The sequence below is a fragment of the Oreochromis niloticus genome, unplaced genomic scaffold (genome assembly GCF_001858045.2).
Source record: "Oreochromis niloticus isolate F11D_XX unplaced genomic scaffold, O_niloticus_UMD_NMBU tig00007381_pilon, whole genome shotgun sequence".
Lineage (NCBI taxonomy): Eukaryota > Metazoa > Chordata > Actinopteri > Cichliformes > Cichlidae > Oreochromis > Oreochromis niloticus.
The window spans coordinates 27,272-41,319 of NW_020328528.1; the positions used below are offsets into that span (position 1 = coordinate 27,272).

At 42.4% G+C, this 14,048-nt stretch overlaps 1 protein-coding gene across 1 annotated transcript; it reads left to right on the forward strand.

Annotated features, from left to right (window-relative positions):
- Positions 1-7,699: 7,699 nt before the first annotated feature.
- On the forward strand, positions 7,700-10,136 carry LOC102083243 (septin-7-like). The gene has a single exon (XM_013267922.3). The coding sequence runs from the start codon at positions 8,187-8,189 to the stop codon at positions 9,912-9,914; it is 1,728 nt and encodes a 575-aa protein (XP_013123376.2). The 5' UTR covers positions 7,700-8,186; the 3' UTR covers positions 9,915-10,136.
- The last annotated feature ends 3,912 nt before the right edge of the window (positions 10,137-14,048 follow it).

Sequence of the window (14,048 nt, forward strand, 5' to 3'; positions counted from 1 at the left end):
GGGCGGATCTAGAAGGGTGGCATGGGGTGGCAACTGCCACCCTAAAATGATCCCTTGCCACCCCAAGTGCCACCCCAGTTTTGCATATGACAGTGTTGTTTATTAAAATAAGATAGCATTAACAGTTTGAGCGTAGTTACAGTCAACAGTGAATATAAATGCTAAAACTGAATATATTGCAGAGTGTTCCCCCCCTCCACCATTAACAAATGGTTCAGCCCATAGCAGGACCGGCTTTTTTCTTGTTATCAGTAGCAAGTGATGTTTATGATTGTGCCAGAGCACATTTTGAACAACACCATGGGAATTTCGGATTTTACACAGGTGGTTGGATGTTACACTCTGGAAATGGAAGGAAGGTGAGTGTTATTAACCCTCTGTGGTCCAGGGACACGCTGCACCTCCAAATCACATGACTGATGTAAGCTGACATAGCAACAAGCTGCAGCCACGCCGAGTCTCTATTTCAGCCCACATTGAAAGTTCAGACTTCAAAGTTTTTAAATTTTAATTACAGGCCAGTAAATCCATAGTTATGATAATATATATAATCCATGCTTTTTTCTAAATACTGTCGTCACGTTTTTTATGTGTGTGTGTGTATTTTAAGCGTTTTCTAAGGACTGCGCAAAAACAGTAAAGAAAGGAAAAGAAGCCACCTCTTTCCTATCGGTGGAAAAATGTACCATGTCAACCAATTTTTAAAAAAGTCAACATGTGGGATTTGGTTGTTTAGGGAGAGGGGAGAGTTTTTAGAGTGACGGTAACGGCAACGAGACAGAGCGAGCGAGTGAGAGAGAGAGAAAGAGAGAGAGAGAGCGAGCGAGCGAGAGAGTTTTTAGATGTGGGAGATTTGTGACGTTTAGTGTGGAGTGTACAGTTAGTGTGTTGTGTTGTCTTGTGTAGCTGTTCTGTTGTGTAGTCGTTTTGTTTTGTGTGTCAGTGAGGGAACTAATGAATGTCACTAAGGCACATTTGCAACGTAAACACTGTCACTAAGTAGAAAACCAGCGGAGTGATACACCTGCTGTTGTCAGGCCTGCAGGTTTATCCCTGTGCTGTTCTCCTCTGTCTTTTGGTGGACAAACTTTTTTTTTACTGGCACACATCATTTGTGGGGCATCTTATTGCGACACCTGACTGTTCTCTCATTTTAGTTTTAGTAATATTTTAAATGGTTGTACAAAATAAAAGAAACAGCAGGTGTATTGGCTGCATTTTTAGATAAATAGTTGTATATGTTTACAAAATTTACAATTTATATTTGCATTTCAAGTTCTAAAAATTTACTCAACATGCCTGTGGGGTTTTTTTACAGTAAAAAAAATACTACTAGGATTTTAAGTTCTTTGTGTGATTTCAGATCAGTAATACTAATGCAGTATGTCAGTGAAAAAAACAACTAAATTCAGTTGAGCTGAAAAGAATGATACCAAACAAGGCAAGAGGAAAAAAATCAAATGAAACAATTTGAGGGTGAAATACAAACGTAAACTCAAAAGGAGTCAAACATGGTCGGTTGTATTTCAGACCTCAGTGGGTTAATCCAACAAATCATGAAAAATTAGGTTTAAATTTTTGTTCATGACAGTGTAGATTTCTGACATTTTGTGTAATTTAAGCTGTAACAACGTGATTGTTTTCTAACAAAAAACAGTGTGAAACTTAAGTTAGACTTGTGTTTGTAAATGAACCGCCCCATGTTGTGTAGCTTTCTGGATTTTATACTTATTGGGCTACATGTTTATTTATTATACAGGCTATACAGTACATAACATCATAACTGTTTTATGTAACTAAAGTGTGTAATTATGTGGGCTACAGACAATAATTAAGTTATAGACTATATTTATATGAAAAACGTGTATACTTACTGCATTTGAATCATTATAACCATATGTAACCACCTGCATATGTGTTTGGGAAAAAAAGGCTTTGATTTTGCCACCCCATTTGATTTCTTTGCCACCCTCATGCCACCCTAAAAAAATTTCTCTAGATCCGCCCCTGCTCAGGAGGACACACAGAGTGCAGCTCAGGATCCAGAGACGGTCCATGACTGGTTGTGACAATCCTCAGTGTCACCTCCTGCTAAATATTGGCTGACACAGATCATCCCCACCCACATACACTGTAACAGCCACGTGTTTGAAACACACTCATGTACTCTGATCTCCACAAAGTCAATCACTTACACATTTACAGTTCAAAATCCAAATCCTGCTTTCAGCACTGAACACTAAACTATAGACAACAGTAAAGTTTGTCGTTCAGTGTAAAACATTACAGTAACATACAGTGCTCCGATTTTAACAGTGCTAAATCACCTCCAAATTTAATTTGGCTTTTACAAACAATGTTATTTCTATTCTGTATGTGTCCATGTTTGACTTAACATCAGTGCTGGGATACACCGCTGTAGCCTGTAACTACTGATATTTTCTAAAATCACTGGGAGCTACAGTAGGTGTAACTCCCTTTACCCAGCGTGGGATGTCTGACTGTGCCATGTTTTTGACCTTATTTTTCAGGAAAGACTAAACAAATGTTTGTGTAGTGATAACAGGCTCAAAAAGAGCTGGTGGATTCATCAGTGATGTCACAGTCTGCTATACACACTTTAAGACAAATATGACAATGTTTCTGTAAGAATTCAAAATGAATCATGTTAAACAGCTTTTGTTGCACTTTGGTAAACAACACAGATCATAATTCAGCCCACTGAAATAACTGCAGTGACAGTCACACTGCTGAGTGTGGATGGATATCTAGTCTGGTGTTTAAACTGTAACATTGCTGAGAATGAGTCATTATCTCTGACCCTCTGGACCCAGCAGTATTACCCCATGTCATTCTATTTGCCTTGTTTACCCTCGATTTGCCTTTACGGGAAAAGGATTTTTGTTTGTTCTGTCTCACTAAGGCGCTGTGGGGGGCATGCTTTACACACATACAGATGTGTTAATCCATAAATGTTAATACAGTTTGTTAATACTTATTAACAAATGCAGAAAATAAAGTTTGTTTAAAAACAGTTAAATGAAAGACTGGAGACTGTACTGATATACTGAATATTTGCTGCTGTTATCATATTATTAGATATTTATTATGATACATTTATTTATGACACATGTTTATTTATCACGGTTAAAGCGCTGGAACGTGTGACCAAGGACCCTAAACAGCATGCTCATTTAAATTGTGACAAACTTCATAAATGTGGGTGAAAAATTCAGTTGGATTGTCTCCAATTTTAACAGCTCAACAATGTTCTCTTATAAATTTTACTACACAAAGGAATTCTGTAATAAAGTCCTTTAAGCCAAATTAATACTTTTATGAAATCAATTTTAAAACAGTGAATGCCAAGTTTTATTTCGTGCACGTTAGTTAATTAAAACACGAAGGGTGTTGTTAGGCAGAAAAGCAGCTCCAGCACCCACATTACTGACATCCACCAGTATTACCTCATGAGGAGCTGGAGCATTTCGGTGTGTTCACACCGAACGCGATAGAGGCGGCCAGAGCGTCAGGTTTACATGTAAAGTCAATGGAAAAGCGCGATGACACGCGATTGCGCGTCCGGCGAAAATTCGGAAGCAGATTTGCGTCGCGAAAACGCCAAAACGCGTGAAACGCGCGTCAGTGTGCCGCGTCTGGCGCGTTTGACTCGCAAAAAAAACCACGCGCGTCAGTTTTTGTGTTGCATTTTGTGCATACGCGCGTTTCGCGTTCACCGCTCGAGTTGGAAAAATTTGAACTCCAGCGTCAAGTCGCGCCGCGTCAACCAATCAGGAGCCTGGTGACGTGGCTGTAACCAGGTCAAAGGGGCATATCAAACCAAAGCCCTTCATTCTTCATTCAGTATGGAGGAAAAACTCATCAGCGCAGTGGCTAATCGTCCAGAATTATACGATGCTAGCTGCTACTTCTACCTTGACAGGAATAAAAAGGACCTAGCTTGGAGGCACATAAGTGAGGAGATCGGGCAACCTGGTAAATTCATTTGTTCTTCTTTTTTCTTTCTTTTTAATTTTCAGACTGACCCGATGAGTCCGCGCAAAAGCTGGCAAGCATGCCTACTGTCTCGCTATTTTCCCCACTGATGTACAAATACCTTTCCGCTAACAAGATAATGTGTTTATTCAGAGGACATCTGCAGGAAAAAGTGGAAGAGCCTCAGGGACACAGCCTCAGACACGAGAATTCGTGAAATTCCAAATGCACAAATTACTTTTTGAAAGCAGCACAGCTGTGTTAAATTTGGAAACATTGGACCAATCAGAACATGTTGAATCAGCAATCAGTAGTTTTCTGATGAGGCAGCAGCTCTCCAGGGCAGAAACAATGTTCTTATTTTTCTCCTCCTTCTCCCTGAGGCTCTTCCACTCCAAGCTGGGTCCTTTTTGTTCCTGTCTTTCTGTAAATAGTTAAATTTTATATATTTATGTTTAATGTTGTTGTTATTGAATTTATATATTTTTTCAAATAAACATTTTTAATGACTAATGTCTCAGTTTTACTACACAGCAAATATTCGCACCCGACTTGACACATGTAGAATGTATTTCTTATTATACTAATGACAAAATATACTAATACAGTGGGATGCAAAAGTTTGGGCAACCTTGGTAAAAGTCATTATTTTCCTGTAGAAATCGTTGGTTGTTACAATAAAAATTGTTAGTTAAATATATCATATGGAAGACACACACAGTGATATTTGAGAAGTGAAATTAAGTTCACTGGATTTACATAAAGTGTGGAATAATTGTTTAAACAAAATCAAGCAGGTGCATAAATTGGCAACTTAAAAAAGACAAATGAAATGAAAATTTAGTGTATATCAATGTGTGTCTCTCCTATATGATATATGCAAGTGACATTTTCAATTGTAACAGCGATTCATACAGGAAAATAATGACTATTAATAAGGTTGCCCAAAATTTTGCATCACACAGTATATAGGAACATAGTGAAGTTATTTAAGAGAGTAAAGAGAGGTTATTTTATTTTGGAGTAGAGCTCCATTTATTAAGAAAATGTTAAAAAGGCAGGAACACTCTTTACAGGTTTGTGGGTGGCTCTTAAAAGAGCCGCTGTGGGGAAGTCACTCGGACTTCAAACAGGCCACTCCTTTGGTTGCCAAGAGACTGCTCCCTCCGCCGAGAAGTGGGCCATGAACTTCTCCCTCACCAGGACAGCCTCTCTGGAGGAGTTGTTTGCTGCTACACGGCCCAGGCTTTGCAACTGCTCCACCACAACAGGTGCCACACTCCTCACAGCAGGTGCCCCTCTCTCGTCCAAACAGCGCAGAAAATTGTGGAGAACACACGTTGCCTTCACACACTTCTCTGCAATTTCAGGACTGAGTTCCATGGAGCGCCGATACAACCTCCACTGTGAGGAGAGGACACCAAAGGCACCCTCCACTATCATCCTGGCCCTGGAAAGGCGATAGTTAAAAATCCTCTTCTCTAAAGGGAGGAGGCGTCCAGGGAAAGGCCTCATGAGCTCACGCCGAAGCGGGAACGCTTCATCAGCCACAAACACATGGGGCTGGGCTCCACAGTGTTCTCCACCAGGTAGAGGCTGGTCAGGAGGCAGATGGAGAGTCCCAGCCCGAAGAGCCTGACCAAAGGTGGAGTTGGCCAGAATACCCCCGTCGCTGGTCCTCCCGTACCCCCCAACATCAATAACTCGGAAGCGATACCTTGCATCCACAACCGCAAGGAGAACAATGGAGAATGTTCCTTTGTAGTTGTGGAACATGGATCCTGAGTTGGGGGGTGCCTTCGTCTGGACATGCTTCCCATCCAGAGCTCCACAGCAGAGAGGGAAGTGCCAGCGCTCCTGGAATTCCTCTGCAATGGACTGCCAGTCTTCTGGTGAAGGAACAGCCATGAAATCATCCACTAGACAGTCCCAGATGGCTGTCGCTACCTGGGGGATGATCTGGCTCACGGTAGACACACCGACTCGAAAACTGAACGCAATGGTCCTGAAGGAGTCCCCAGTGGCAAGGAACCTGGACAAAATTGTTTAAAATTAGTATGATGTGTACTGCAGTTACAAAATACATTATTCAGATTCCAAAACACTTTGGTGATGTTAGATTTCAATTACAAATATATTAGATATTATCTAATATACACTATAATTATTAGATAATATCTAAAACAGTCTGCGGGGATTATATAAAAAATTCAGCTATACATGAATTAAACCAGGTCTAAATAAAAAAAAAGGAGAGTATCACAACAAAGATTAGCGCACATTTTATTTATGTTCAGTAGCTCTTTCTAGCTCAAGCAAATCCACAAACTAATAAAATGATTTATTATTTTGTATAAGGTTGTCTGTTGACTGTTGTATATGAAACCCATTCAATATAGTTGTTGTTACCTCAGGGGAGGCGGAAAAAAAAATAGAGTACCGGCACCTCTTTTGGGCCACTTAAAGCACTGCAGCAGTTACACACAGTTCAGTTGTCCACGTGACAATGGCAAGCATATCTGAGCAAGTGTGTGTGTGTGTGCAAAAGTTAAACACGACCATACACTAATTGCAAATTAAACACAGTGATTTTGAATTGTGATGTGATGGTAAAATAAATAAATAATAATAATAATAATAATAATAAATAAATATTTGTCAGTCTAAACTGGGTTAAATCTACGGGGTTAATGATGGGGAGGAGACGGAGAGAGACTGAGTACAGCTACAGAACCCACTTTCTGAAACGGACCCTGCTCACCATTCACCGACAATTCTGAGCTAACAAGTTGCATGTTATTCTTGGATGCGCTTGCAGGACCGGATTTAAAATAGCATGACAAACATATCATACCTGTTAAAGCCAAACAGTATCATCAACGTAGCCCGAAGAACATTTACTAATAAGATAACTAATAAGTTAGCTAAGTCAGCTGTCTCATCGTAGCAAACAAAAAGCACCACCTACCGTTCTTTATGCAACAAAGTTGGAAGTTGTTCCATCTCCGTCTGTGATTCTCTTCTTGCATGTTTTGCATATTGCATTTCGTTTTTTGTTGACTACTTCGTAGTTTATGTACCCGAAAGAAATTACTCTTGGAAGCATTTTTGGCTCGAGCGTTTTTGTTCTTGTTTTTTTCAAATCTGGTTAATTTGATTGGCTGTGCTACAGCCCACGCTCACATACATACGGAGTGTGGTAAGAATGAATGAATGAATAAAGTGAATTAATGGTCCGCACTTTTTATATAATATGTATGTTAAATTTTAGATTTGGGTAAAATATCAAGTCTTTTCAAGTAAACAGGTTCAAGTCCAATTCAAGTCCCAAGTCACTGGTGTAAAAGTCCAAGTCAAGTCACAAGTCTTACAACCTTTTTTCAAGTCAAGTCTAAAGTCATAAAATTAATGACTCGAGTCTGACTCGAGTCCAAGTCATGTGACTCGAGTCCACACCTCTGCTGATATGAATCCGATATTATGTATTTTATAATCAATAAAACTGTTGTTTTTTAAATATATTGCTGCATTTTGTATAAGTTCATACCGAAGTTTAAAAAACAAAACACTAAAGCCATTCTGTTATACCTGTATGCAAAAAATCACTGCACCCAAAATATTTCATAGTTAAGCAACAGAAAATTTTGTTTTCTTGAGATAATATGTATTATTTTAGTTTTACATCATGAACATCATGGTGAAAAGATGTTCATTGGTGTTAAAAGTAATAAATCAATGTTTGAATATTAGTTTCTCTTTGAATGAGTAGACAGTGAAGCTGATTGATCTCTGACTCACTTTCCTGTGAAACAAAGGTGTGACCTAAAATTAATTAATTATTGATTTCTAACAGACGGAGAAAATGACCTCATCTAATTTCTGCATTTTGATCACATAAATGTTCAGTTTTTGTCACCACATACATGTTTGCGTCTGCAGGTTTATTTCATTTATAACGTCACAGTGTTTGTAAAAAGTCTGAGCTGTACAGCAGCTGCATCACTACAGATATCAGTACTCATAAAGAGTTCTGCACTCACTCTGCCCTCTGATTGAAACTCTCCTTTTTCTCCAGGACAAGTAATATCTCACTGAAAGACATCATCTCCACAAGTGTGCTGATCAGTTCAGGACCTCCTGCTGTCTACCAGCTCAGACCAAAGAAACAGAAGTTTGGAACTCTGACGAGAATGACTGTTGGAGAAAAAAATCCAGGGAAGACAAATAAAACCATCTTACTTGTGGGAGAAACAGGAGCAGGAAAATCTACCCTGATCAACGCTCTGCTCAACTACACTATGGGAGTGAAGTGGGAGGATGGAGTCTGGTTTCAGATCATAGAGGAGGAGGACAGAAGTCAGACAGAAACTCAGACATCAGATGTGATCATGTACGAGATGTTTGGTTTTGAAGATAAAACTCTGCCGTACTCTCTGACCATCATCGATACTCCTGGTTATGGAAATACCAGAGGGATCGGACATGATGACATCATCAGTCACAGGTTGTTGGACTTGTTTGGATCAGATGATGGAGTCCATGAAGTTCATGCAGCGGGTTTGGTCATGAAGGCGAGTGATAATCGACTGAGTGACCAACTGTTGTATGTCTTTGATTCAGTGATGTCTCTGTTTGGAAAAATCATGGAGAAAAACATTGTAGCTCTGATCACACACTCAGATGGAAGAAGGCCTAAAAAACTTCTTCAAGCTCTTGAAGCTGCAAACATTAAATGTGCCAAAAATGAGAAGAATCAGCCAGTTTACTTCCTGTTTAATAACTCACAGTATGAAGACCGAACAGAAGAAAATAAGTTTTCAAAACATTTATGGGAACTCACACAGGAAAACATGAATCAATTGACAGACTTCTTGGGAAAATCTAATCCTCAAAAACTAATGAAAACAGGTGAAGTGTTAAATGAACGAATCAGACTGAAAGCCTGCATCCAAAACCTGAAAGAGAGAATTGAGCTGAGTGAAATGAAACAGACAGAAATCAGACAGATGCAAGAAGCTCTGAAGAAACATGAAGAAAAAAAGAGAGAAGAAAAGAAAAAGCTTGAAGAAGCTAAAAAAATGTATGAAACAATAAAAAACCAAGGAGAACAGAAACGTGAAGAAGCTCTAAAAATACAACAAACTATAAAGGAACTTGAAGAAGAGATGAAGAGGAATAAGAAATTCACTGTAGAAGTTGATGAAGTCTACAAAGAGAAAGAAACCATTGATGGTGGGATGAGATTGTTGTTTTTTTATGAAGCAGCTGTCTGCTGTACAGCCTGTGAGGAGAACTGTCACTATCCTGGATGCACAATGGCCTGGAAACCTGCACACTGTGAGGTCATGAAAGGAGGCCGCTGCACTGTTTGTACCAACAAGTGCCCTGCATCAGATCATGTGAAAGAAAAGTGGAAATATGTGACCAAGACAAGGAGAGTAACAAAGACTGATGAACAAATGAAAAAGAAATATGAAAAGAATGTGTCAGAACGTGAGATGAAAGCCAGAGAGTTAAAAAGTCTTACAGAGGAAGTGGATGAAACAATGAAAACAGCAGCTGATTCATCACTGAACAAACAAGGAATGCAGCAGAAATATGAAAAGTATCAAAAAGAAAAAGAGAAGGAGTGTACCCTGTTAGAAAATCTCGAAAAGGAAATGAAACAGCTGACAGCAGAGAAGTCCCAGTTGCTGGATGAGTCCTACCAGCATGTAGTCAGACTGGAGGAAATCGCTCTGAAAGCTGATTCAGCATCCACTATTGTCCACTTGGACTTCCTGATTGAGAAGATGAAGCAGAAAGGAGACACAGAGAAGGTCCAGAAACTGGAGGAGATGAGGAGCAGAGTGGATAAAAAAAACAAAAAAGCAGCACATTGGTACAAGTTTACTCAAACAGCATCACCGATCAAATAAATTGGGAGATCCTTCCCTTGGTATAAGTGAAACATGTAAAGAAGCATCAGGCAACTGTGTAGATGGCTTTTCCCCCTTGATACTGCTCTATACTACATATTCAGATGTACACCACATGGGTTTTTGTTTTTGCTTACAGATGGCATATTACTTTTTAAAAAGCCTATTAGAAATGAATTAATTATTGATTATTGATCAGCATCTCTACTTAGAGAGCAGACAGTTTGGATTTTTTTGGTCCTCAGTGTTTGTTTTATGCATCTGACATCAAACCAGTGATGCCTGCAGAAAAAAGTTAATTACTTCCAAAATTATTTTCATCTCAGGAAAAAATTATTTTTTTTAAAAAAATCCCCCAAATATGTGAGAAATGAATTTATATAATTTAAACATAACATGAAAATGATTGATCAGTGAAACACGATGACCTTTCCTTCAAAGGTCTCATGTACAGAGCTTTTAATCATGTGGTAATATTATTTTGTATTTTTATGGCAGCTGATAGTTAACTGATTTTTCATGTGGACATGAGGGCCTCCTTCTTAGACGAGAACAACCAGTTATAAAAACAAATATATAATTTCTCATTTATAAAAAATACTTTGAATTATTGCTTTTTCTTTATTAATATGCATGTATTTCACACAGATATTTGTACTTATGTAACAGCTCATGACAAATATTACTACATAAACCCCACAGTGAGTTATTATGCAGAGCAGAGCAGGTCTGAGCTGCCAGCTGTGCTGTAAATGTAGTGAGGACGCCCCCTGCTGTTTAATGATCAGTACAACAGTGTATGAGAACAGCTCCAAAGCACTCTGTTCTCCACAAATACATGTGTTTCTGTCACGTTGTTCTAATGTTGTCAGTGTGAGCTTTATTCTGCTGCTCCTCTCATTATGACTCAGCTGATTTTATCTGTTTCTCTTTGTTCCTCAAACACTTTCAGTTTATTGTGAGCAGCAGCTCTCACGCACACACTCAGCAAATCTGGAGCTTTTTGACTCATAGAAACATCATTTTGTTCTTTAGATGACAGCAGATTGGGACTGAATAATCAATCACTATCAAACCAATAAAGACAAAAATGCTGATTTTACAGGAACTTTGTTGGAGAAGCTGTAAAGACATGAAACTGGTGGAGATCCCAAACCAGTTGATAGTGCTGATTATTCCAAATAAAGCTGTTTTCCACCCTTTAGTGTGTTTGTTGGGCAGCTTAGATAATGTCACTACGGAAAAGAATATAGCCCATATGGTTTTCACTGCCCTATGCATAGCCAAGAAAACAGTCCTCATGAACTGGAAAAATAAAAATAATCTTAATTCTAACCAATATAGAAATTATCTATTAGATTACATTAGTCTTGATACAGCCTCTGCCACCACATCAGATCAATTGCTCTGGGCTCCTTTGATCAGCTCCATCACCTAGTGGGGGTGGGGGGGTCATAGTTTGGTCCCACCTTCACTGTTGTGATAGGTGTGGGGGTAGGGACAGGCTTAGGGCATCGGGGGGTTCCCCAGGAGCATCTTCCTTGGGGGGCTCAACCCGGGGTAGCGGTCATGGCCAATTAAGGGCTCTGTTGTCTCTCAGCCTGGGCGGTTTCCTCGTGGCTGCGTGCAGCAGGGCTAGGGGAGGGTCTGTGCTGACGGACGTGGGTTACTGACCTGGTAGCCTGGCTGCCCCTGGGTGGGTCCGGGATGGGCGTGGGGTTCTGGGGGCGTTCCGTCTCTGGGCTGGGGCCCTGGCCGGGCCTCAGGGGCCTGGGTCCTGGTTGGTGTGTTGCCGGGTTGTGGCGGGTGGGTGTATGGGGGCCCGGTCCTGGCGCAGGGTGCCGCCGGTGCATCGAGCCACCTGGGGGGCTCTGGTGGTGGGAGGTTGTCACATCTTGCAGGAGCTTTCCTCTCTTCGGGAACTCTCTCTGCAGGAGGGGGAGATACAGGAGAGGTGGAGGAAGATCTCAGCCTGGGCGTCTATTGTCTTGTGTAGTCTGGAAGATGAGTGGATGATGGGGTGGGTGTAGTTTTCTCTGTGGTGGGGTCGGGTGGACTGTCCCGGGCTCTGTGGGGCCGGGCGGCGCTGCTGCACTGGGCCCCGGTCCGGATGGGCCTGGGCCCCCCCTTTCCCTGGCGGGTTGCAGAGTATGGGGGTGCCTACTGGGGTCAGCGGGGGAGCTGGCCCCAGGGAGGGGTCACTTGCCCCTCCCTTCCTTCCCTCCCCATCTCCAGCTGCCTCCCTCTTCTCGCTCCACCACAGTCACCCACACATGCAGGGCCTTGGGGTAGGGGTGTGTCACCAGGGTGCAGGGGAGGCATCCCCCCCCTCTGTCCCCTTCTGGCTGCCTCTGCCTCAATTTTATCCCACAACTTAGACATTCACATTACTCACACTCTCATTACACATACATATAGGATCTTGGGGGTGGGCACGCTACACAGAATCCAAATTACCATCAGGGTGTACACCTCACCCCTGGCGTCGTTGCCCACCTCTCAATTTTAAATACACGTAGACATTGAGGGCTAGCAGGAGGGGCTATGCGCTTACCTGCTGCTCTCTGTCAGGTAGCTCCATGCCCTCCTGGGTTTTAAATGCACCTTAGAACACACATACATCAACACTACATATGAGCGGGTGGAGGGAGGTTTGGAGTCTTCACACACCCCCGTTCTCTGCGGCCTGCTGGAGCGGGGGGGCTAGGAGGAGGAGTTGGCCGTCCGACTGGGGTCTGGAATGTGGGGCCTCCCTGCTGCTGCGGAGTCGGGGCGGTCTGCTTCTCCCCACCGCAGGGAAAAGGGTAACACCATCTGGGTCTGGGCGCAGTTTCCCCCTCCAGGGGCAAGGGTACCTAGACCCGGTTCTTAGAGTACGCTTGGGGAGAGTGATTGTGTGTACAGTGTCTCTTTATGTCTGTCTCCACGTTGGTCGAGTGTTGAGTAATTGCCTATGAGAGCATGAGGGTGGGAATGGATGTTTGTATCTGTGTGTGCCTGTATGTCTGTATCTATATGTCAGGTTGGGTATCAGACGCCACCTCTCTGGGGACATCTCAGGCCCTCCAAGGTTTGGAGGCCCATCTCCCCCCACCACTTCCCCTGCCGGTGGTGGACGCCCTCAGACATCGGTGCGTTGGTGGTTCTTTGTGTCCGGGGGTGGGCGCCCAGGTACCCACCGGCTCACTCCTTGGCGGCTGCTTATCGGGGCATGGAGCCTGGGGCTCGCTCGGGCCACTTCGGAGGCGGGGCGCCCTCGGCCTCTTGGCCCGGGGCTCGGTCACTCAGGCACAGCTGGCTGCCGGCGGAGCTCACGGGCACGTCACTGCAACCCCCCCTGGCTTCTGCTCCGCGGCTGCTGAGTGACCCCTCATCTGGGACTCTCCTCAGCTCTTTCTGGGATAGTGGCGCGGCTGCCCCTCTGTTGGTCTTCCTTGGTCTCTTGTGTTCTGGGGGCCTCTGGATGTCTAGAGTTTTGATCTCCTCCATACCTGCGTCATGCCCTGGAGGACGGGGCAGTGGCCCCCCCACACCCTCTAGCAGATCATTACATGAAGGAACCTTTTAAAAACAAGCCCATCCATGCTCACAGGTGTACACACGGGTGCTCACACACACAAACTACACCCTTTTTGGCTCTTACCTCAAAGCACACTGTGCGCTGTCGATCTTACGCGCTGCACAATAATGTCTAACATTTAGTATTTACTGTCATATTCCCATAGATCATTGTGATGTTGTTTATTACTCTCGTTTTCTTCTGCTTGCTTTCTCTTTCTTTCTCAACAGGTGATCCAGATGATCGATATATGTATTTTTTTGTCTGCTTATTCTGTTGGTTTTTGGTTTTTTGCCCTTTTTCCCCGTCCCTCTTCCCCGCTGTTTTTCTTTCCCTCTTTCTTTCCCCCAGTTAAGTCTGTCCCGTATTCAGCAAGTGAAAATAAAATAAACAATAAAAGGTGAATCAGATGGACCATTACGGCAAGGCTGGGATGGTCCATTTGGTAAAGTAAATCCGTTGGGCATCTTTCTTCACCTTTAGACAATAATTCTGATGGCAAAAGAACCAAACGGGACAGGTATTAAAAAAAAAAAAAAAAAAAGACATGAAACTGGTGGAGATCCCAAACCAGT

Coding starts and splice junctions, on each gene's coding strand:
- LOC102083243 (XM_013267922.3), top strand. CDS start 8,187: ATGACTGTTGGAGAAAAAAATCCAGGGAAGACAAATAAAACCATCTTA.